The sequence below is a fragment of the Hemitrygon akajei genome, chromosome 3 (genome assembly GCF_048418815.1).
Source record: "Hemitrygon akajei chromosome 3, sHemAka1.3, whole genome shotgun sequence".
NCBI classification, from domain to species: domain Eukaryota; kingdom Metazoa; phylum Chordata; class Chondrichthyes; order Myliobatiformes; family Dasyatidae; genus Hemitrygon; species Hemitrygon akajei.
Window position 1 is genome coordinate 133912207 of NC_133126.1, and position 21780 is coordinate 133933986.

The following is a 21780-nucleotide window of genomic DNA, read 5'->3' on the forward strand; positions in this document are numbered from 1 at the left end:
AGGACAGAAAAGATGCTCTAAATCTCATGGAGGTCAAGCTGGAGAAAAACATAGCTGATGTTGACATTTCAGGGCAATCTGAAAGACTAACATTATATTCATCGATGTTGCCTGATCTGGAAATGAACAAGACCCCACAATAGAATAGAAGATTGTGAGACAGAAGCCACACTGCCTCACAACTTTACCCCTCTTCCTCCCTTCCCTAGTTACAACTTTTGCTTGTCAGTCTCCTTCTTCACCCTTCCTCTTGCTTCCTTATACAGATGATCTCCCCTCTTAAACCTCAATCCTGAAAAAGTGTCTTGAGCCGAAATGTTGATCATCTTTTTGCCTCTACAGATGCTGTATTTGATATACTGAATTCCTCCAGTGGTTTGTTTTTGGTTGCAGAAGATTCTGGAAGCACCATGGGATAGATGGGCAAGCTATTCTTCAAAACTGAAAGTTGAATGTAGTAACATTAAATAAGAGATTTGAGGAAAGAAAAATTACAGAATTCTCCAGTTATCTCTGCCTAAAATTTCGCGATTAAACTTTAATGCAACACTGCCATTAAGAAAAAAATACAACATTTTAAAAAACTTTTAATCTAATTATATTCTTACTACTGTGATATTCAGGGCAGCTTCCTAGGTTTTCTCTATGCATCTGCACCCTTGGCAATGAGATACATAGGAAGTAACTCAGTATTTGCCCATTTACTACTTGCTTTGCAAACTTATGCAGTGTATCCTCTTTTATTGTATTTTTAGCAATGGAAAACTTGTGAGCTGTGCATTTTGGGTGTCTGAGGTCTGCTGGTTTTTCAAACCACAACTGGTTTAATGTGTATCATGTAATCAGGTGCTGATGAAGAGATAACCTCGCTGCTATTATAACTTTGCAAATATATAACCTTGGTGTAACAAAACTCTGTTATTCAGTGCTATTTGCATCACAATGGCAATCTGATTGGACAGTTCACAAATAAGATCTTTGGATCAATCTATGCCCACATCAGGCAGGCTTTGTAATATTCAGTCCTTTTTTGCTCAGTCCAGGAAGATTCCAAAGGTGAAAATTAAAAAGAAAATCTGCAGATGCTGCAGATTTTAAATAAAACTGGAAATGCTCAGCAGGTCAAGGAATATTTTTGGAAAGCGATACGGTTAACACTTCAATTCAGGGGCCCTTCATCAGAATTAAGTTTCCAAGCAGCAGTCTTTTGCTGTGTCTCCAAATTCACAATTTGATGACTGCAAGCCTCCTTGCACCACAAAATTCCACCCAACCCAACACTATTGAAAGTGCTTCAATGATACAAAACTTGATATGTGAAATTATATGCCAAAGGAGGCCTGAGGTTCATTTTCTTGTGGGCATACTCAATGAACCCTGTAACCATAATGAAAGGCTGCACCCAATAGGGTGGACAACCAGTGTGCAAAAGACAACAAACTGTGCAAATATAAAAAATATATAAAGAAATAATAATAAAATATAAATAAATAAGCAATAAATATCAAGAACATGAGATGAAAAGTCCTTGAAAGTGAGTTCATAGGTTGTGGGAACAGTTCAGTGATGGGACAATTGAAGTTGAATGAAGTTTTTCCCTCTGATTCAAAAGCCTGATGTTTGAGGGGTAATAACTGTTCCGGAATCTGGCAGTGTGAGTCCTGAGGCTCCTGTACCACCTTCCTGATGGCAACAGCGAGAAGAGACCATGTCCTGGGTGGTGGTAGTCCCTGAAGATGGATGCTGATTTCCAGCAACAACGCTCCGTGTAGATGTGTTCATTAATGGGGAGGGCTTTACCTGTGATAGACTGGGCCGTATCCACTGCTTTTTGTAGGATTTTCTGTTCAAGGACATTGGTGTTTCCATACCAGCCTGTGATGCAGCCAGCCAATAAACTCTCTACTACACATCTAAAAAGATTTATCTTATCAAAGTTTTAGTTGTCATGCCAAATCTGCAAAACTTCGAAGGAAGTTGAGGTGCTGCTGTGCTTTCTTTATGGTTGCGTTTACACTATGTGCTGGTCCCAGGACAGATCCTCTGAAATAACACCGAGGACCTCTGAGCTGACCCTCTCCACCTCTGATTCCCAATGAGGACTGGCTCATGGACCTCCAGTTTCTTTGAAGTCACCAATCAGTCCTTTGGTGTTGCTCACATTGTGGCACCACTCAGCCAGATTTTCAATCTCCCTCCTATGTGCCGATTTGTCACCACCTTTGATTTGTCCAGTGACAGTGGTGTCATCAGCAAACTTAAATATTGCATTGGAGCTGTGCTGAGAGACACAATCATAAGTGTAAAGTGAGTGGAGCAGGGGGTGAAGTACACAGGTTTGTGGTGCACCTGTGCTGATGGAGATTGTGGAGGAGATATTGTTGCCAATCCAAACAGACTGGGGTCTGCAAATGAGGAAATGGAGGATCCTATTGTACAAGGTGGTATTGAGGTCAAGGTTTTGAAGCTTATTTAGTTTTGAGGGGATAGTAGTATTGAAAGCCAAACCACAGTCAATATCAAGCATCCTGATGTATCCATCTTCACTGTCCAGATGTTACAGGGTTGAGATGGCATCTGCTGTGGAACTGTTGTGCCAGTAAGCAAATTGGAGCAGATCAAGTCGCTCCTCAGGCAGGAGTTGATATGTTTCATCACCAACCTCTCAAGACACTTCATTGTTCTTGGATGTAAGGGCTTCTGGATAGTTATTCAGGCAGGTTACCATGTTCTTCTGGTACAGTCGAAGCCTGGTTGAAGCAGGTGGGTACCTCAGACTGCTGAAGTGAGAGGTTAAAGATCTTGTTGAACACTGCAGCCAGTTGATCAGCACACGTCAGACAGGTGCCTCTTCTAGGCGGGATACTTTCCATGGGTTCGCCCTTCTGAAGTATGTTTTAATGTCGGCCTCAGAGACTGAAATCACAAGGCCACTGGGGTCTGTGAGGGTTCGTGATAGTTCCTCCATGTTTTGCAGTCCAAGCGAGCATAGAAGACGAAATCCTCTCATCATTATGTCGCTTGATTTCACATTGTGAGAGGTGATAGCATTGAAGCCCTGCCACAGCTGTCTGGCATCCTTCATTGATTCAAGCTTAGTCCAGAAATGTCACTTTGCCCATGAGATGGCTTTCCAGAGATCGTACTTGGTCGCCTCATTTAAATAGATCTGATCTGGTCCTCAGCAGAGCTTCTGGTGGCGGAAGACGCTGAATGATTTTGTGGGGACACACTCGTCTATGACTGTTTTATAAAGTTTGTGATGACTGTGGTGCATTCATTCAGCTCCTGAGATGAGCTCTTGAACATGGCCCAGCCACCGACTCGAATCAATCCTGTAGCCACTCCTCTGCCTCGCACGACCACCTCTTTGCTGTCCTAATCTCTGGAGCCTTGCTCTTTAGCCTCGGGCAGGAGAAGTGCAGCCAAGTGGTCAGACTTAGCTTGATAAGACATGTAACTATATTAAAAAATGATTAACAACATACTATACAGAAAGGAACAAATTGAATTTTGCACATCACAAGAAATTATGTCGGTTTTGCTCTCAGTGCAGAGAAGGTTGCCCAATGAGGGGCCTGAGGAGTTGTAACATGACTAATAGAAAGCACCCTTTGTGTTTTAGGCTACACATCCAAGATAGAAACCTGGACAAAATACTTGGTGCAAATGGTTAGAAACTGGATTTAATCTTGACTTGATGTGCTGTTTGAATGTGTATTACACATGGATGCTTAACCTATTCGCCTCAAAGAATAATAAATATGGTCAAAGTGCATCTCAAAAATCCCTCGGTCCCTATATTGTAAATGTTATACCTATAGCCATGGCATAAGGAAAGAGGTAAATGTGATTCCTCCTTGGTTTGTGCTAAAATAAAATGGAAATTTGAAAGATAGAATGGAGTCAGCTTGGAATGTGGTAATGGTCTGCTTTTCCCATATTGACTCGTAGTATGTCTCTATTTTGAATGCATCTCATTAAGATTAGATATTAGTGAAGAATGTTTTCCCCTTACACACCTGCTGTCCCTATTTTTGAGTTCTGTGTATCTGGTCTGAAGGTTTCAAGAGATAAAAGGGGTCTTGAATGGTATAAAAGAGGCAATTTCTTTGTGTAACGCTCATAAATATTCATAAAAGTGAATGTTTCGGGTGCCTTGATGAAGGGTCTTGGCTTGAAACATCGATTGTTTACTCTTTATCATACCTAGCCTGCTGAGTGTATTGCGTGGATTTCCAGATTCTGCAGATTTTCTCATGTTTGCGTAATTTCTTTGTGGAAATGGAAATTTTCTTAGGCTGGGTCAGGTCTAGTGTAAAGAGTTAAGAGATTTGGATGGGGCTTTCGAGAGAGAGGGGAGAGAAAGCTGCATGAGAGATTGTTGGATCTGTGGTTCCCCTGATCTGCATTATGGAAATCAGCTCTTAAGTGGATGGTAAGTATTATTTTGTTTTCTGTACTCGGTAATCATTTTCTTTCTGTATTGTGTGCTTTATATAACTCTAATAAAGAGATTTATTGTGGCCTTCAACATGTGCATAGTACCTCCATTGTTTGTGAGTACCTCGTCCTGCTGAATTAGAAAAGAACATGGAATGAATTCTAAAATATTTTCATTACACATGGCTCTCATTTAGTTATAGGTAATCATCAATCAGTATATGTTCAAGTTGAGTATGAGGATGACTTGCATTGCGTGTTTTATGGTCTAACAAACATGTTTAATTGATCACTCCTGTGTAAGGGAGAGGCCCTGTTCAGCTCATGCATATTGGTGGGAATGCTTTATCCTTTGTCTAAATGTGTACAAGCTTTGATGTTTAAGACACCCTTAGAGGTAAGATGCAGCATTTCCACCAATATTTACTAAGATTTTGAGTTACTGCTTTTTCAGCAAACAAAGATCAGAAGGTGTTTATAGATCTCAGGTCTGTTGTCACATGCTTAAATTATCTTTATTTGGATTGACATTGGTTATAATAGTATAAACTATCTTCAGTTTTCTTGTTGTGGAGACCTCCTGTCATGTCATCGCGTACTCTCGTAAGAGAGAAAATGGCGGTGTGACTGCAGCGTGTGCGGCCACTCCAGGAATTAATATCTGTAAGTAGGGGCCGTGCACAATCCTGATTTGATGGGGACGGACGTGTGAAGCACGGAGGAACATCTGGTGAAACTTCTGACATGCCTGTTTCGCTGCCGCTGCTACTGTGCATTCGAAAAATCTCTGGAGAGGAAGGCCCCGAATCCTCGGCTTTGCCTGTCGCTTGGCGGCCGGTGCCGGGGTCGAAGCGCTCGGCAGAGATGGTGCTTGGTGCTCGATGTCGGAGGGCTGGTCGGAGGCTTGAAGTTTTTGGACGGACTCAGAGTTGGCTGTGGTCGGATGCTTCCAGAGGCTGCATCGGGAAGCTTTGCGGCGCTGGAGGTTCATGGCAGGAAGAGTTTTTCTTCCTTCTACCGTCTACGTGAGATGATGGGCTGTTGGGACTTTGAGACTTTTTTTTTACCATGTCCATGATCTGCTCTTATCAAATTACGGTATTGCTTTGCACTGTTGCAACAATATGTAATAATTACGTGTTTTTTTTAGTTAGTCTTGGTCTGTCTTGTGTTTTTGTGATATCATACTGGAGGAACATTGTATCATTTCTTAATGCATGCATTACTAAATGACAATAAACAAGGACTGCGTGTCCTCACAATCAATTAGAATTTATTTGATGAGGTAGAAAAAAAACTTCTGTTTTGAACTTTTTTAAAAATGATGCACGTCAGTAAACCCCTCTGACTATATCTGTAGGTATGATCATTTTGCAAGTCTCAGTTAATATGCGGGGTGTAATCAATAATAGTTTACTTCTCTATCAGTTATTAACGTGCTGTGCTGCCTGCCATGTTCACTTAAATTCTGCAGAGGTCATTGCTAGATTAGCTTGGTGGATTTTGGTCCTTGGTGCAGATAGGGAATGTTGTTTGATTTAAAAAGTGTCACTGTGTTCAGAATATGAGAAAATGCAAAAAATGGGAACTCTGGCTGAGATTGAATTCCAGAGTGCAGAACAATGTTATAAATCAGGATGAGGCACACTTAGATGCAGAGACCACTTTGCCTCTGGGTGTAATAGTTCACTCATGTCCTGTAAGTCTTTGCTATGGTTGGAAAAATGCAGCTGGTTGTTAAATGTACTTTGCACAACAATTCCACCTCACTAATGAGTTGTTGGACTGTAGAGGAGCTCTGTAGCTTGGGCTTATTGCCCATGATGTTGCCTGCTTCAGACCTCTGTGAGTGCCGCCATAGGAAGAGCGGGCAGGAGAAACAAAAGGGGGAAAACACGCTGGAATCTGGGAATGACTTGGGTCGAAGCCTTTGAAGCCGGCTGTCCTGTCGTTCTTACCGGCAAGTGTCCATTCGCTTGTAAATAAACCAGACTATCTGCGGCTGAGGCTGAAGCAACAGGGGGAAAAACATTTGTGCAGTCATTGTCATGGAATCATGGCTTCATGAATCCATCCCGGACATGGGCGTCCAGCACGTCTCGGGCTAACAGGAATGTAGCGATCTCAGGCAAGACCCATAGTGGCAGTATCTGTATTTACATAAATAAGAACTGGTGTATGAATGCTTTAGCAGTGGCATCCCACTGTTCATTGATGATTGTGTTCATTGCTGTGAAGTACAGACAATTATATGTACCAAGGGAGTTTACTGTTGTGTTGGTAGCTGTATTTCTCCCCCCCCCACCCCCACTAATGCTAACAAGGCACTGTGTGAGCTCTTCAGCGCCATTGTTGACTTTCAAACTAAACACCCCCATGTTGTCTTTACTATTACAGGTGATTTTAACCATGCAGAGCTAAAGACACTCCTGCTTAAATTCCACCAGCATGTTGCTTTTGCCACCAGAGGTGAAAGTGCTCTAGACCTGGATTACACTAATATACCAGGTGCCTATAAAGCAGTTTCTCTGCTTCACATTGGCCTCTCAGATCATTTATCTGTGATGTTAATTCTGGCATACAAACCAGTGATCAAACAGGTCAAACCAATTCTAACGGTGGTGAAAACCTGCCCAGAGCTTTGACAATATGAACTTGAGAAAATTCATCCCCTCTGTGAATACATGGCTCCTCCATAGAGAGAATTAAGTGCACCAAGTTCCCGGGAATCCTCATCATGGATGGCCTCATCTAGTCTCTTAATATCACCTCCCTGAACATGAAGGCACAGCAGTGCCTCTACTTCCCAAGAAGATTGAGGCCAGCAAGGCTCCCAGTCCTCCATCTTAACTATATTTTACAGGAGAACCATTCAGAGCATCCTGACAAGTTGCATCGCCATCTGGTATGGGAGCAGCTGAGATTCAAAACGGAAGTCTCTACAAAGAACTATAAGAACAGCTGAGAGGATCATATGGGTTTTCCCTACCATCTATCAGGGGCATTTATCAGGTGTGCTGTGTATGCAGGACCCTAAGTATTATTAAGGTTCCCACCCATCCATCAGCATCCTCTATGACTTTCTACCATCAGGCAGGAGACTACGATGCATAAAAACAAGAATAGTCAGGATGAGAAACATTTTCTTCCCCCAGGCCATTAGGCTTCTGAACTCCTGGCTGTGTCACATTCAAAGTGTTACTGGTTAATATGTTCTGTACCATCCAGTGCTTTAGATTAATGCACTTTAGTTTGTAATTTATGTGTGATTGATCTGTGGATTTTATCCTTCATAAGCTATCATGTGTTATGTCTACCACCGTGCTTTAGGTTAGATTAGATACAACTTTATTGTCATTGTGCTGAGTACAGATACAAAGCCAATGAAATGCAGTTAGCATCTAACCAGAAATGTAAAGAATAGTGTTATTTACAAAATAACTGTGAGTAAAAAGCATACAAATATAAAAGTACTGAGACAGTACCATATGGGTGCAATACTGCTTAGCGCTGTGACGCGAGGTTCAGCAGGGTCACAGCCTCAGGGAAGAAGCTCTTCCTGTGCCTGCTGGTGCGGGAGCAGAGGTTCCTGTAGCGCCTACTGGGTGGGAGGAGAGTAAAAAGTCCATGGTTAGGGTGAGATGCATCCTTGATAATGCTTTTCGCCCTGTCCAGGCAGTGTTTATGGTAGTTGTTCTCAATGGTGGGCAATTTACACTCTGGTTCGAAGAAACGTCTCCTTTCTATATACATTATTTGGTTATATACATTACATACATGCCAATAAACTTGACTTGATAAAATTCCAGTAAGTTCATCAGTATAAAAACACACAATGTTTATCATTATGCAAATATAAACAGAACAGAGCTAGATAAATTTGACCTTTGGTGTCAGTTTATAATGGTTTGAGGTACTGTTGCAAGATAGATTATGCATACTTGATAGGGTTGTTAAGAAGTCATAGGGTGTGCTGGCCTCCATTGGTCGTGGATTGAGTTCAAGGGCCACAAGCTAATATTGCAGCTCTATAAAACTCTGGTTAGACCTCACTTAGAATATTGTGTTTATTTCTGATCATCTCATTATAGGAAGGATATTGAAGTTTTAGAGAGGATGGAGTGGAGATTTACCAGAACGCTACCAGGATTAATGTCTTATGAAGAAAGGTTGAGTGAGCTAGGGCTTTTTTTTAGGATGAGGGGTGTATAACATAAGAGGCATAGATAGTGTTGACAGTCAACACTTTTTTCCCCGGGGTTGAAATGGCCGATACAAGTGGGCCTTATTTTAAGAGGACTGAAGGAAAGTACAGGGGATATATCAGATAAGATTTTACAGAGTGGTGAGTGTGTGAAAAGCCCTGCCAGTGATGGTGGCAAAAGCAGATACATTAGGGGAGCTTAACAGACTCTTAGGCACACGAATGAAAGAAAACTGAAGGACTATGTAAGAGGAAGGGGTTAGATTGACCTTGGAGTGGGTTAACTGGTCAGCACAGCTTCATGGGCTAGAGGCCTTGCACTGTGCTATAGTCTTCTATGTTTTCTTTAATGTCATGATTTTCACACATCTTAATTCTGTAAGTGAGGCATGCAGATTTAGAAATGCCATGTCATACTATAATTAAACAAGGAGTGCGTTTCATAAGAAACTGGTTGTTAGACCATCAGGACCATTGAAACTGCTCCATTGTGCTTGGATAATCATTTCAGATTTATCTCTATAACACTGCATTCCTCTATTGATCTGAATGAGCACTACAAATGAGCCTTCCTAGCTCCCTGGGGTAGAGAAAGCCAAATGTTCACCATCATCCCTGGCTCTAAATGGCCCATATGTTATTCTGAAATGCTGTTCTCTGACTCAAGACTCCTCAGTGAAGAGAAACACCCCTGCATCTGGTCTCTCGAGTCTTTTAGTATGTGTTTTTTTTATGGGACCTGCTTGAAATGTCAGAGAACATGGTTCAAGTCTGCTTAATTTCTGTTCAAACAGCAAACCTACTCTCTCTGAAACCAGTCTACTGAATTCGTGTTACCACACTTGCTATGGGAAGACCATTCTTTCTCAGGTGACATAACTAAAACCACACCCAACACTGGAAGTGCTAATTCACCCAAGGTATCACGTGATTGAGACAAAACTTCCTTAGTTCTGGATTTATTTCCTCTTATTAAAAAGGATTCACCTACCATTTGACCTTGAATAACATGAATGACTTTACATAATATTGTTACATTTGAATGTCAACACCATGCAGTTTCTTACTGTTTAACAAATAGTGCATTTCCAGTACAATTTCATTTTCTAATTCCACTGATAAATGTGTTTACCAGTTCAACACCTGTAGTTAGCTAAATTGAACAGGTGTCGATTATCATTGTACATATCAGCAATTATCACTTTGTACATTTTGTTCCTTAATGTTTGGCCTTTTAAAAATCTCCAGTACAATTGGCATTCTGTTAAAAGCATTACAACTTCAAATGGTTCGATTTTAATATCAAATAATGTATACAGTGTACAACCTGATATTCTTGCCCTTCACAGAGATGTCCACAAACAAGAAACCCCAAAGCCTCTTCCCCCCCCCATGCACAAGCAGCAGCAGAAGCATCGACCCTTGCCTCCCCCCGTGCTGCTTATTCCATTGACCCTTGATGACACAGTGGTTGTGGTGGAAAGGCTACTGAGAGAGGCAAAAGATAATTGCAAATGAAGTTATTGAGTAGAATGCATGAATGTTAAGACTTCATCATGATCAGTGTTAAGCTTTTGTTAACTTTATCTAACATTGGGTTTTTGAATTCCTCCAGTAAAGTAGCTAAGCAACTGTTAGCTCATAAATACTGATTTGACTAACTAAATACTTAAGTGCATATCGAAATTACTTGGTGAATGTATGTGTTTTCATATGTATCAGTCTTTTGCCTTTCTAAAGAATTGAGTTTTCTTTATTCTTTCAGGTTTTGGCTTTGGAGTCCTTAAGGCTTGGATGATGTTGAAGCTGAATTCTAATCTCATCCGAATTCAGCAACCCCAGGCATGTTCTAGAAATGCCATGTGATTTCCTTTTGCATGTAAGTCATTTTCTATGGTCATATATGCCACTGATCTTGGCACCGTGCTTTAAAAAAACCTATTCCTTCAGTTATGAGTTTAGTCAATAAATGGGTAAAGTCATGGAGGAATGTAAGAACTAGGATTTAATCCTCAATCAGACCTGGTCTCAAGTTCTGTAGCAGATTTCCTACAAATGAATTCCATAGCCCTGGATCATTTTTGTTTTTGTAATGATTGAGGGATGAACACCGACCAGCACAACAGAGAAAACTTCTAAAATATGAATAGTGCCATTAGATTTGGTAGAATCTTTGAAATGATGATATGGAGCTTGTATTGTGTTTTATCCAATAGATACCTGTAAAGTTATATCACCAGCTAAATGAAATCAACTAGATTATTTACAGGTACTCAGTGATACATAGTTAAGGAATTAAGCTCCAAATGGCATAGCTGGCATAATCAGCAAAGTAATCTGAAGACTCTTGTATACTTAAAAAAAAACGTATTGTATGCATATTGTCTCTGTCATAAAGCATGATTTCCTATGATAATTGTAATTGATCAGCTGTCCTGGTAAAACTTGTTAGCCAAACAGCTGTTCAGAGCCCTGGTGAGCATTTTAGTTATGTACAAAGGAGACGGAGAAAACACTATTCCAATAATAGCTGATTGAATCATATTTTGTTGGGTTCTTTCACCGGAACTGCATTTATGATATTTAGTATGGATAGTTATGAAGTCTTGAAAGGATGTTGATTCTGTTATTTAAATATTTTCATTTATGCAAATAATATTGAAAGGGTTTAAAACCTGACCTTTATTGAGTATCCTTAGAGAAGAAAAATAGCAAATGTAAAGTTCCCTCAATAAAATACCTATAAGACCCCTTTGATAAGTCAAATACTTGAGGAACTTAACAACCTATCATGAATTGTGATTTAGTATAAAATAATTATTTTGAAACTGGATCATTGTGCTTTGGAACATGTTTCTGCAATATTGATTGTGTGGATAATCAGAGGCTTTTTCCCAGGGCTGAAATGGTTAACACGAGAGGGCACAGTTTTAAGGGGTTTGGAAGTAGGTACAGAGGAGATGTTAGGGGTAAGTTTTTTACGCGGAGAGAGGTGAGTGTGTGGAATAGGCTGCCGGTGACAGTGGTGGAAGTGGATACAATAGGGTCTTTTAAGAGACTCTTAGACAGGTACATGGAGCTTAGAAAAATAGAGGGCAATGGGTAAACCTAGGTAATTTCTAAAGTATATGTTCGGCATAGCATTGTGGACCGAAGGGCTTATATTGTGCTGTAGGTTTTCTGTGTTTCTGTTGAGCTAGTTGGCTAAATAATTTTCATTCAAGATTTCCTATTAAGCTTATTACACAATATGCTTTCATATGCAAGTCACTAAGGTGGGACCTGGTTGTGTGTGTCGGGTGTTAATATGCATATGATGGGTTCAGTAGCCTTATCACATTGTTAACACTGGATATGTGGCTAATTCTATTCAAATAGGATTGACAGCTGCTCATCCTCTGCGCAACAACTTCAGCTGACGGACACTTTTCTACTAATACCACTTGATAACTGGAATCCTGCTGATAGGCAGTGTAGGTCAGAACTGGTCAAATTACTTCCTTGGACTTGTTCCACACTAATTGAATTGGGGGAAAAAAGCTTAATCAGGTAAACATTAAATTCTTTTATAGATTTTTTTCCCAGTTAAATAAATTAGCATCATAAGAATGTATGGTCAACAAAGCAACCAGGTAACTGTCCAGAGCTTTCTTCCAGTAAATCGCCAGGCCAAGATAGCTCCACTGAGACTTTTATGATGGTTAGTCTGTCATACAACACCTTACATTTAGAGTTCTCAGTCCTTTTTAAATTGTATCATGGTATCCTTCCTTTCTCTGAAACCTCCACCTTTACCATCTTAATTCTATATTTTTTTTAGAACTCTGGCCTTCATTTTATTGTCTATTTAATTGGCTGCCATATTGAATGCCTTGTACTACGTTGTGATCCACCGTCCTCCTTAAAGTTTATTCTCTTGTGGGTCATTTTGATATTTAGTGGTTTGCTTATGCCTCCCATTCTCCCCTTTCGGCGTGCTGAGATTTTTCATGCACTTGTTAAATCCCCTGGGGATATTCTTACGGCACTAAAGGTAAAAAGGTATTCTAAAGGCGCATAAGATAAACAACTGAGAGGAAATTTCAATGGATATCTACATGTGAATGGTGCGTTAGAGGTTGTAATACCTACAAAAATGGTCACGGTGATGGTGAAATCAGGAACCATTAAAATTATTAGTATTTTTAAGTAGCTTATTTGTTAATTAAGCCAAATTTAAGTTTTATAAAGAGAATTTAAAGGACTTAAAAATATTAATTGCTAGTGTCTGACAATAGCTAGTTGTGTGGGGTGGGGTTTATACTAATTTGATGGAAGAGGATCTAAAACTTGGCATCACAGATGAGAAATACAGAAGTACAGGGACATGAGAAGAGTAAGATCATGTCTAATGAAAAGCGGCATTACAAATTATGTAGAAGGAAGAGGGAGCTAGAGCAAAAGGCACACTGGCATGCGTGTTAATGCAATATATGTTACAAATAATGTTGACGTGCCAGAGATACCATTTAAAAAGTGTGGATACAACTAAGGTATGGTTACAAAATGGACAGGAATACTTAAAGAGAATATAGCTAGTGGAGGACTTCCTTTACCTAAATGTAGACACGGGGAAAATGAAGTGAAGGTCAAAAAGGTGGAACAGTTTCTTTTCATAACCAGTAGGTTTCCAGTCAGTAAGGAAGGAATCAATATTGGATCTGATTCTGAGAGTGAATTGGGAGAGATGGGGTAATTTAGGTTGGAAGACATCTGAGTGATAATGAATAGGTAAAACAAACCATGGAATATGAGATCATTCAACTTGAAGTAAGCCATTTTCAGTCGTTGGAGGAACATTCAAGCACAGATTGACTAGAAGCAAAGGTGGGTCTGGATTACAGTAAAAATTAATGGTTATAGGTTTTCAAGCTGATATTTTGGATCCATATCAAGCACGTACCCATAAAGAGAAAAAATGGACACAACAAAGCGAGGACCTTCTGTTTGAAATTAATTTAAAATGGGAAAAGTATTGTGACAAAGGTCATATGCAAAATATAGCCTAAAACATCAGGATTGTATTCTGGGGGTTGGAGAATGTGTGTGTGTGTGTGTGATGGAGCTTATTTTGCTGCTGTTGTTTTTTTGCTGCTTGTGTTATGTTTTGTTGTGTTCTGTTCTCCTTCTGAGCTTTGTGGGAATGCCGTGTGGCTGCACTTGCGGGGAGCCCCCAGCACACTTTTAGGTTGTGTTGTTAACTTACATCACATTTCACTGTATGTTTCAAATTACATTTGATAAATATGAATCTGGTCTGCCGTTTGTCTGAAAGCAAAATACAAAATCATTTGCCAGTTTATGAAGTAAAAGCTTTCAAAATATTTCAACCAACAGAGTAGCTTATCTAAAATGACAATGGTAATAAGAATCTTACAATATTTTTTCAATATTTCCATGTTTACTTTGTTCTGCTTTTTCACCTAGTTATACTTAAGTATCAAAAACAGCTTTAAATATGTTGAAAGTTAATTAAAATAAAATAAGGTGTGCTAGAGCTTTCGAACTTTTCCAGCCCGAATTTTCATCTGTTAGTTAACTCACTAAAACTTTTAAGCTGTTTCAGCGCTAAGATATTAATCAAGTTTTCTTTTATCTGGTAGCATTTGACTTGCACTTCTCACCACATTTTGAAAACAAAGATGGATTTTTGAATTACCTAGGGGAAAAAACTGCATAGAGATCTATTTTTATGTTAGTACTGCACACTTCAAAAGTGCTATATCTTGTACTAATTCATATATAGTGATCACTTCTTGATAAAATTTGTCCAGTTGGCATCAGCACAGCCTTGTCCAACAATTTCCTAGATATACACCTAAAATATCATGATAGAATGCAAGTTTGAAGTCTTCCAAAACAAATTACAGCTACCAGGTTCAGAAGATGAGTTGTTTCATTGTCACAAGAAAACTAAAAGTCTCACTAACGGAATTACATACTGTAGACAAACAGCAGTTAGAGGCCTCTAAATTCACAACAGAAGGTTTCAACTGGTCTTGCTAGTGACTCAGTGCAGACCGATTATGTTCTTTCCCAGTGGCTTACAACAACAGATTTTATTTTTCTCTGGAGAATTTAAGTACGGTAGTTGATGAATGCATTAGTTGTCTGTGTGCTCATACAGCTGAGGATTCACTCCTGGTGAACCGCTGAGCTAATGGGGGGGGGGGGGGGGGGGTCTCCAGATTGCATGGCTTTCTGCTTAACTGATTTTACCTCATTGGAGAAGATTAAATGGATTTGATCAATGGATGGGAGGATAATTGTCTACAGATTAACTAGTTAAGGGTGAAAAGTGAAATGTTTAAGGATGACCTGAGGGGGGGAACTACTTTCCTCGAGAGTGGAGAGAGTGCAATGAGCTGCCAGTAGAAGTGGCAGACAAGGGTTCGATTTCAATATTTAGGAGAAACTTGGTAAATACATGGATGGGGAGGGTATAGTGGACTTTGTTCCAGATGCTGTCTGATGGGATTAGGCAGGGTAACAGTTCAGCCTAAGGGCCTGTAGTGCTCTATGACCTTATAGATGAAAGGTAGATACAGGAGGTGTGGGTATGTGCCTGGATTAGTGACCAGGTTAAAAGCAGTGTTGTGGTTCAACTGTGTTTTCTTACATGAAACTAGCAATGTCATGATGGTTTAAGAATATAAGGATCAGAATTAGAAATTGGCCATTCAGCCCCTCATGTTTGTTGCACCTTTCAATAAAGTCATGACAGACCTTTTACCTTGGCGCCACTTTACTACTATAATCCCATAACCTTCAATTATGGCACTGTTATATTGCAGACACAAGGAATTGCAGATGCTGGAGTCTGGAGCAACACACAAATGTCAGAGGAACTCTGGGTTGTGGAATTAAGTCAAATCAGACACTGTCTAATTTCAATCAACAGTTTCTTCTTTAGTGCAACTTCAGCTGGCGAGAGATCTGAGATCTACAGTGGGCAAGAATCCTCCTCTTGCCGTCTGGACCTCTGTCCTAAGATCTCTACCTTACAGATACCATCCCTTTTTATACAGATTTTTTTTTAGAACTTCTAACAATTACAACAGTCTTCAAGTTACTTCCCCTTAAGCAATCAGCACAGCAGAAGGTCCATAATTGTCCATCCTCAAATGCGGATCAAGCTTACTCTGTCTCGACCACAGGTTAATTGTAAACCAAGTTAGCTATAAAGCAGGAATAACCTTAAACCAAAAATTTAACAATACAGTCTGCCATACTTCGTGTACGTGACTAACTAAAAATTACTATTTTGGCAGAACAGCTAACAACCTTTTAGCCTTAGAAGGGGACAATCATACATCAAAAATCTTTTAACCATAAAAGGGAATAAGACAGTAAAAAGACAGTACCTTCTTTACATTATCAGGGTCAGCTAGCATTTGTGGAGGGAAATGGACAGAAACATTTCAGTTGAAGACCTTCATCTGGACTGACACTGTCACTGTTCTATTGTATGTAAGCTCTCCCTCCTGCTTTGCATCTCATCACCAATCCTTCTGAAGACTCTGTTAATTTAAAGACTGTTACTCTTCTCACCATGCTGCTCAGCAAAGTTGTGGGAGCTGTAACGGGTTGGAGACTATGGAACACCAGTTTAATTCTTTATTGGTGGAAAGAATGCTATTATTATTGCACACTTCCTTGTAGGCAGTTCTTAAAACATTTTTGATGAGCCCAGATTTGGCCGCCTTGCTCTTAAAAGTAACTCAGGAAGATGAGTCCAATTTGTTGTCATGAGTATAAACTTGCATATTATGCAATCAGATGGACATATTATCCTCTGATACATCAGCCATTTGTCTCCCACCTGCTTGAAAACTGAAAAGACATTTCTTCTTTCTTTTGTGAAACAGATTATTAGAAAAAAGTTTATTATAGAAACCCTTTTTATGGTTTTAAATATTTCTGTTACCTGCACACAGATCTAGAGCTTCATGATTCAAAAGGGATATGACATATTGAAATGAGCTGATGCAACAAAAAGTTATCTAAACAGGTGTACTAACTTCTCTAGTCTGTCTTATTTTGAAGTCAGTGTAATCTTTTTATCACTTGTTGTAGAACGTGTTCACGCCAGCTGCAAATTTCAAACGACCAAGGTGTGCTAAAAGTGACAACGAAAATGATTAAGTATACAATTGTTCTTTTTACAGGTTTCCTGCAATATTCAGCATTTGATAGTTTGAACATAGCTGTGACTAGATATGGCTCCTTGTACACTTGGAAAATCTGTGAAGAAGGTCTGTATCTTTGCACTTGTCATAATTCTCTGCATCTACACTTCATTCTATAAAGAGTGTTTTTGGAAAGAAGATCTGTTGCTTAATGATAGATTGGATGGCGGGACCTTGGGAGTGCAATATATTTTGAATCAAGATAACATGCAGGAGGCATTGAATGGTGAGAAGAATACAAGTAATGACAATGCCAAGCAAGATTCTTTTTTGACTCATTTTGAGAAAGCACAGTCAAATTCTGAAGTTCATTTTGCTGACAGCAGATCCAGTAAGGCAGAAGTTCCTACGAAAGAGAGTTCTGCTTCGAAGAATCATTTGCTTGCATCTGAAACTATCATGGATTTAGCCAGGAGGGGTCAACAAGTAAACAAACAATTAGTTACTTCTATCAAAACTGCAAAAGTAACCAAAATAAAACCACCTTTTAAAAATCAGTGGATTGCTTGGAATGAAGACAGCTCTTCAAGCAGTCTCAATCGCCGACTACAAACTGTCAAACACAATTACGTTGCTATGAATAAGTATGCTGTGAATTTCACTGGAAGAAGAAGATCAAAGAAGCTGAGCAGCAAAGAATTGTTGTGTGAACTGAAACAGAGAGTAGAAATGGCTACTATTAAATTTGGAGACGGTCCCTTCACGACAACCAAGTGGCAGAGATATTTACCGACTAAGAATCTCTCCCAGGAGCTTGGACACTTCCGGACATGTGCTGTTGTAGCATCAGCTGGATCAATCCTTAAGTCAAGTCTGGGAAAGGAAATAGGTGAGTTTTACATAAAATAATGTTGACTGTGAGGATTCAAGGCTAATATTTGTAAAGCTTTCTATTTCAATAGAAAAACTGGAGAGAGAAAAAAGGCCCTCAAGAAAGATTCTGCATCCTATTCTGCTGAGGTATTGGTAAGTCCATATTTCAGGAGATAACATTTGGTTCAGGGTTTTCTAATTCGGCTGTTCATAAGATAAGGAAACCACTACAGGTCTCCAAATTGTTCTTGGGTCAGTAAGAGAACAGAACAGTTTGATTTATCAATGAAGCAGAACACCATAAATCAAACCAGTCTCATCAAACTTGTTGCTTCACTGCACAGATATCTGCTTGTTTCATAGTTGCTATTGGTGCTTATGGAATTGTAACTCATGCTGTCAGACTGTCAATGTTTTCAAACAGTCTCTTGTATAACCAAGTTCCACCCTGAAAGCAAAGAAATGTGCTGATGATTTCATTTATTCTAAAGCTCACTGCAATGTTTACTTGTACAGTCCAAGCAGGAAAATATAAGGTTTTCCAAAAGGCCTGTAATATTCTATGGTTCTATAAGGTTTTATGGCTTGTAGTTGTGTGTTAGGAAAATTAGGGTAGAGTAAAAGGCATATGAGAGAATAGATTGTGGTGTGATAAGGAGAGAGTGGGATTGCTGATAGCTGAAATTGCCCTGCGACCCAGCATAGACTCAATGGATTGAGTTGCTTCTGTGGCATAAGAAAATATAAAAAAATGTCAAATTTATATAATGCATTTGGGCATTAAGGCTCTATAAATCTTGATGATTCATAAAGTCAAAAGCTGAAACTAATCTCTGATGTGATTGAATCTGAATGCTTTATTTCCCCTCAGTATGTCTGTTGTGTGCTTTTGTCTGTGCCTACAGGGATAAGGTATAAGTTTTCCATAGTTTGCATCACGGGAAAAGTTTGACTACTGAAAAACACACGTAAGTGTCCAATAAACCAAACTCACCAAGAACTTAGAAGGGAATCTTTATCCTCTGAAACAATTCAATATATTCAAATAATATATGGCAGTTTCTTGGGTCAGTTAATGGTCAGTAGGGTCAGGTAACCATCAACCATTTCAATAACCCGTATATTTAAAGTCCTCCAGTTCCATGATTGAAATGAACAGTCTTGATCACATGACACCAACTGCTTAGATGCCCAGAGAAATATTATTTCAGAAGTGATTAAAAAAGGGAGTCTTTCCCTTGTTGGCATGCATTTGCCAAGTAAAGCAATCAGCAAAAATATAAATTTACAAAATGAATAAAAACATGAGTTTTATCATTCTTATAATCTCCTTATATGAAATATTACTGAATTATTAACACTTGAAGTAAAACTCCTGTATGTTAATTCTATGCATTTCTTTGGCTATTACCAATGTAAACTGCATTGATTTTGTCTCACTGGTAAATCTATATCAGCAAAACTATATCAAGTTTTGCATGAAATTTAGCTTTGATTTTGTCAAAGCATATGTTTAGTAAATTAGTGAATATTTTGCTAATTTGCTTGTTTAGATTATTTTGGTAACTTTTTTAGACCTAGTATATAATTTCTTTACTGTTTCTCATACTTTTGAAAAATCAGACCTGCTTGCTCATAGGCTTTTTAACCTTTTTGAATCTGCAAAATCTGTTTTGATATTATCAGCAGCTTAATTATAAGAACACTTTGTTAGGCTGAAAGACAACTCCAAAGGCTTGATTTTAGCCAAAGATGTAAAGACTGGCTTGGCAGTGTTAGAGTACCAATTTTGCCAAATAACCCATTAAACTAACTACATAGGCACAGTGCCAAATCATTTGAGTTGGCTTTATTTAATAGGGAGGGGCTTAAGAGCTTCATTTGAAGTCACTGTTACAACCATAAATCATTATCACACAGGCTGGTGCTGATTCCTGCCTTGTCACTAAGTATATCTGACTTGTATTTCTTTCAGTGCAGATGTGTAACTTTTTCCACCACACTTGTGCTAAGTCAAGTGTGAGAGTGGCTGTGAAGAGATTTCCAGACTTACAGGAACTTGAATTGTTTATATAGCCCCTTTTTAGCAACTTTGTGAATGTTTTAATAAAAAGGCCTTCCTACTGTCAGTAAAAGCCTAGTCTTGAAATCAGTATTTCGCCATTGAGGATTGCTGTGTTTTCACATGCTTGATTTCCCCCTGCCAGGCCTTGGTGTATCTTCAGCTGTGCTTGTGACAAGAATTCAAGCTACATTTTCTTTCAGTGAAGCCAGGCGGAGAGCTGCTGCCCTGTCCGTTGTTTATGCATGACAGAAAGGAAATAGAATCTGTTTTTTTAATGTGGCTGTCCCTTTCTTCACTTCAATGTGGCTTTAAAATTTCCTTTTCAGTTAGATGAGCACTCAAGCATTAGTGAAACGTGCCACGTTTCCTTAGGTTCTTGCATTCAGGATGAGATGGGCAGAAAATCTATGCAAACATCGCATAATTAAGGTTTCTTATAAAGTTATGCTGATCAGTTGTGAGATAATCCAGATGAAATGTATAAGGATAGTTTTTGATACACTGTACTTCTAATTCTCAAGTGCTAATAAATGCTTTGTTTATATGTGTGTCTAATGTAGAGAGAGCTTTGAATGTGTTGGTCTATAGTAGGAATGCCACTTAGCCATTCCTGTCCACCAGTACATCTGCTTCAACACTGTGGAGGCCAAGTCATTGGGTGTATTTAGGGCAGGGATAGATAGGTTCTTGATTAGCCAGGGCATCAAAGGGTATGGGGTGAAAGCAGGGGGAGTGGGGATGACTGGAAGAATTGGATCAGCTGATGATTGAATGGTGGAACAGACTTGATGGGCTGAATGGCCTACTTTTGATCCTATATTTTATGGTCTTCTGGTCTCATAGCAGTGTGTAGCAGTATTTGTAATTCAGATGCTCATTGGCAACATTGGAATAAGTCAATTAATGATATAAAGCCAAAGAGACTAAACAAAAAGGCTGCTGAAAACAATGCCTGTTTGTTTGAAGCTCTAGAATTCAGTAGTGCAAAGACAGCCTTTGGTCTTCCTACACTGACCTTTTTATTGTGCCTGGAATCAAGAAATGAAAAGGTTTGTAGGCATTGGGATAGAACTTTAAAAGTACCATGTAGAGTTCAGATGGAGTCAAAATAGGATGTAGTTTGGTGTCCTGGCAGCAAGTCAAAAATCTTCCCCAGCTGCTTGGAAAAGGGAAGCTGAGGCATCTGAGTATAAAAACTGAACAGTTCCTTTCACTTTTCACAAATCAAGTTGTCAGATCCTTTTGAACACAGAAATCCTAACAATTAGAATTAGTAATCAAAATGAATGCCTTCTATTGCTCTCTGTTTAGTGATTTAGAATTTTACAATTTCTTCCCACTGGCCAATTGATATCAGAATACTCAGTCATTTAATCGAGTCACACAGCTAATTTTATGCTGTCCAATTTTTTTGGTCCACAATGTCAATATCTACCTTTTTATTCTTTTTAACTTTGCCTGTTTGTGTGTCTGCCTAAATGCCTCTGAATTGTGGTGATTGTATCTGATTCCACCATATCCTCCGGCAGCACATTCAAGTTTCAAGCAAATAGTTTCTTCTGAGAAAATCTAAGAACCCTTGGATATTACACAGGTCTGTTTTGAGATTTTATCTTCAGTTATGGAAATGTACAAGAATCAGTGGCCAAATTTGTGAACACTAAAATATAATTGCAATTTGTGGCTGCTAGAAGGAGGCCCCAAGTTTTCCACTATTATTTAAGGAAAAAAAAGTGCCTTTTTCTGGCAACACTGAACTGATTCCACAAACTTTGGCTTCTACAACTCGTGTTCTTGATATTATTTATTGTAATTATTTTGTTTTTTTTCCTCTATATTTGCACAGTTGTCTTTTGCACATTGGTTGTTTGTCTGTCTTGTATGTAGTTTTTCTCAGATCTTATAAGTGTTTCTTTGAATCTACTATGAATGCCCACAAGAAAATGAATCTGACTATATTTCCTATATACGAATCATATATAATGACAAATACATATATATAGCTAGGGTGTCAAAGACTTTTGAAT

At 39.0% G+C, this 21780-nt stretch overlaps 1 protein-coding gene across 3 annotated transcripts in view; it reads left to right on the top strand.

Annotated features, from left to right (window-relative positions):
- Nucleotides 1–21780, top strand: part of LOC140725415 (beta-galactoside alpha-2,6-sialyltransferase 1-like) — a 40673-nt gene that overhangs the window by 2466 nt on the left and 16427 nt on the right. For all 3 annotated transcript variants that reach the window (XM_073040849.1, XM_073040850.1, XM_073040848.1), the window contains 2 exons: nt 10413–10526; nt 16855–17704. In XM_073040849.1, coding sequence (XP_072896950.1) covers nt 16906–17704 — 799 coding nt within the window. In that variant the 5' untranslated portion in view covers nt 10413–10526; nt 16855–16905. The remainder of the gene's footprint in view (nt 1–10412; nt 10527–16854; nt 17705–21780) is intronic.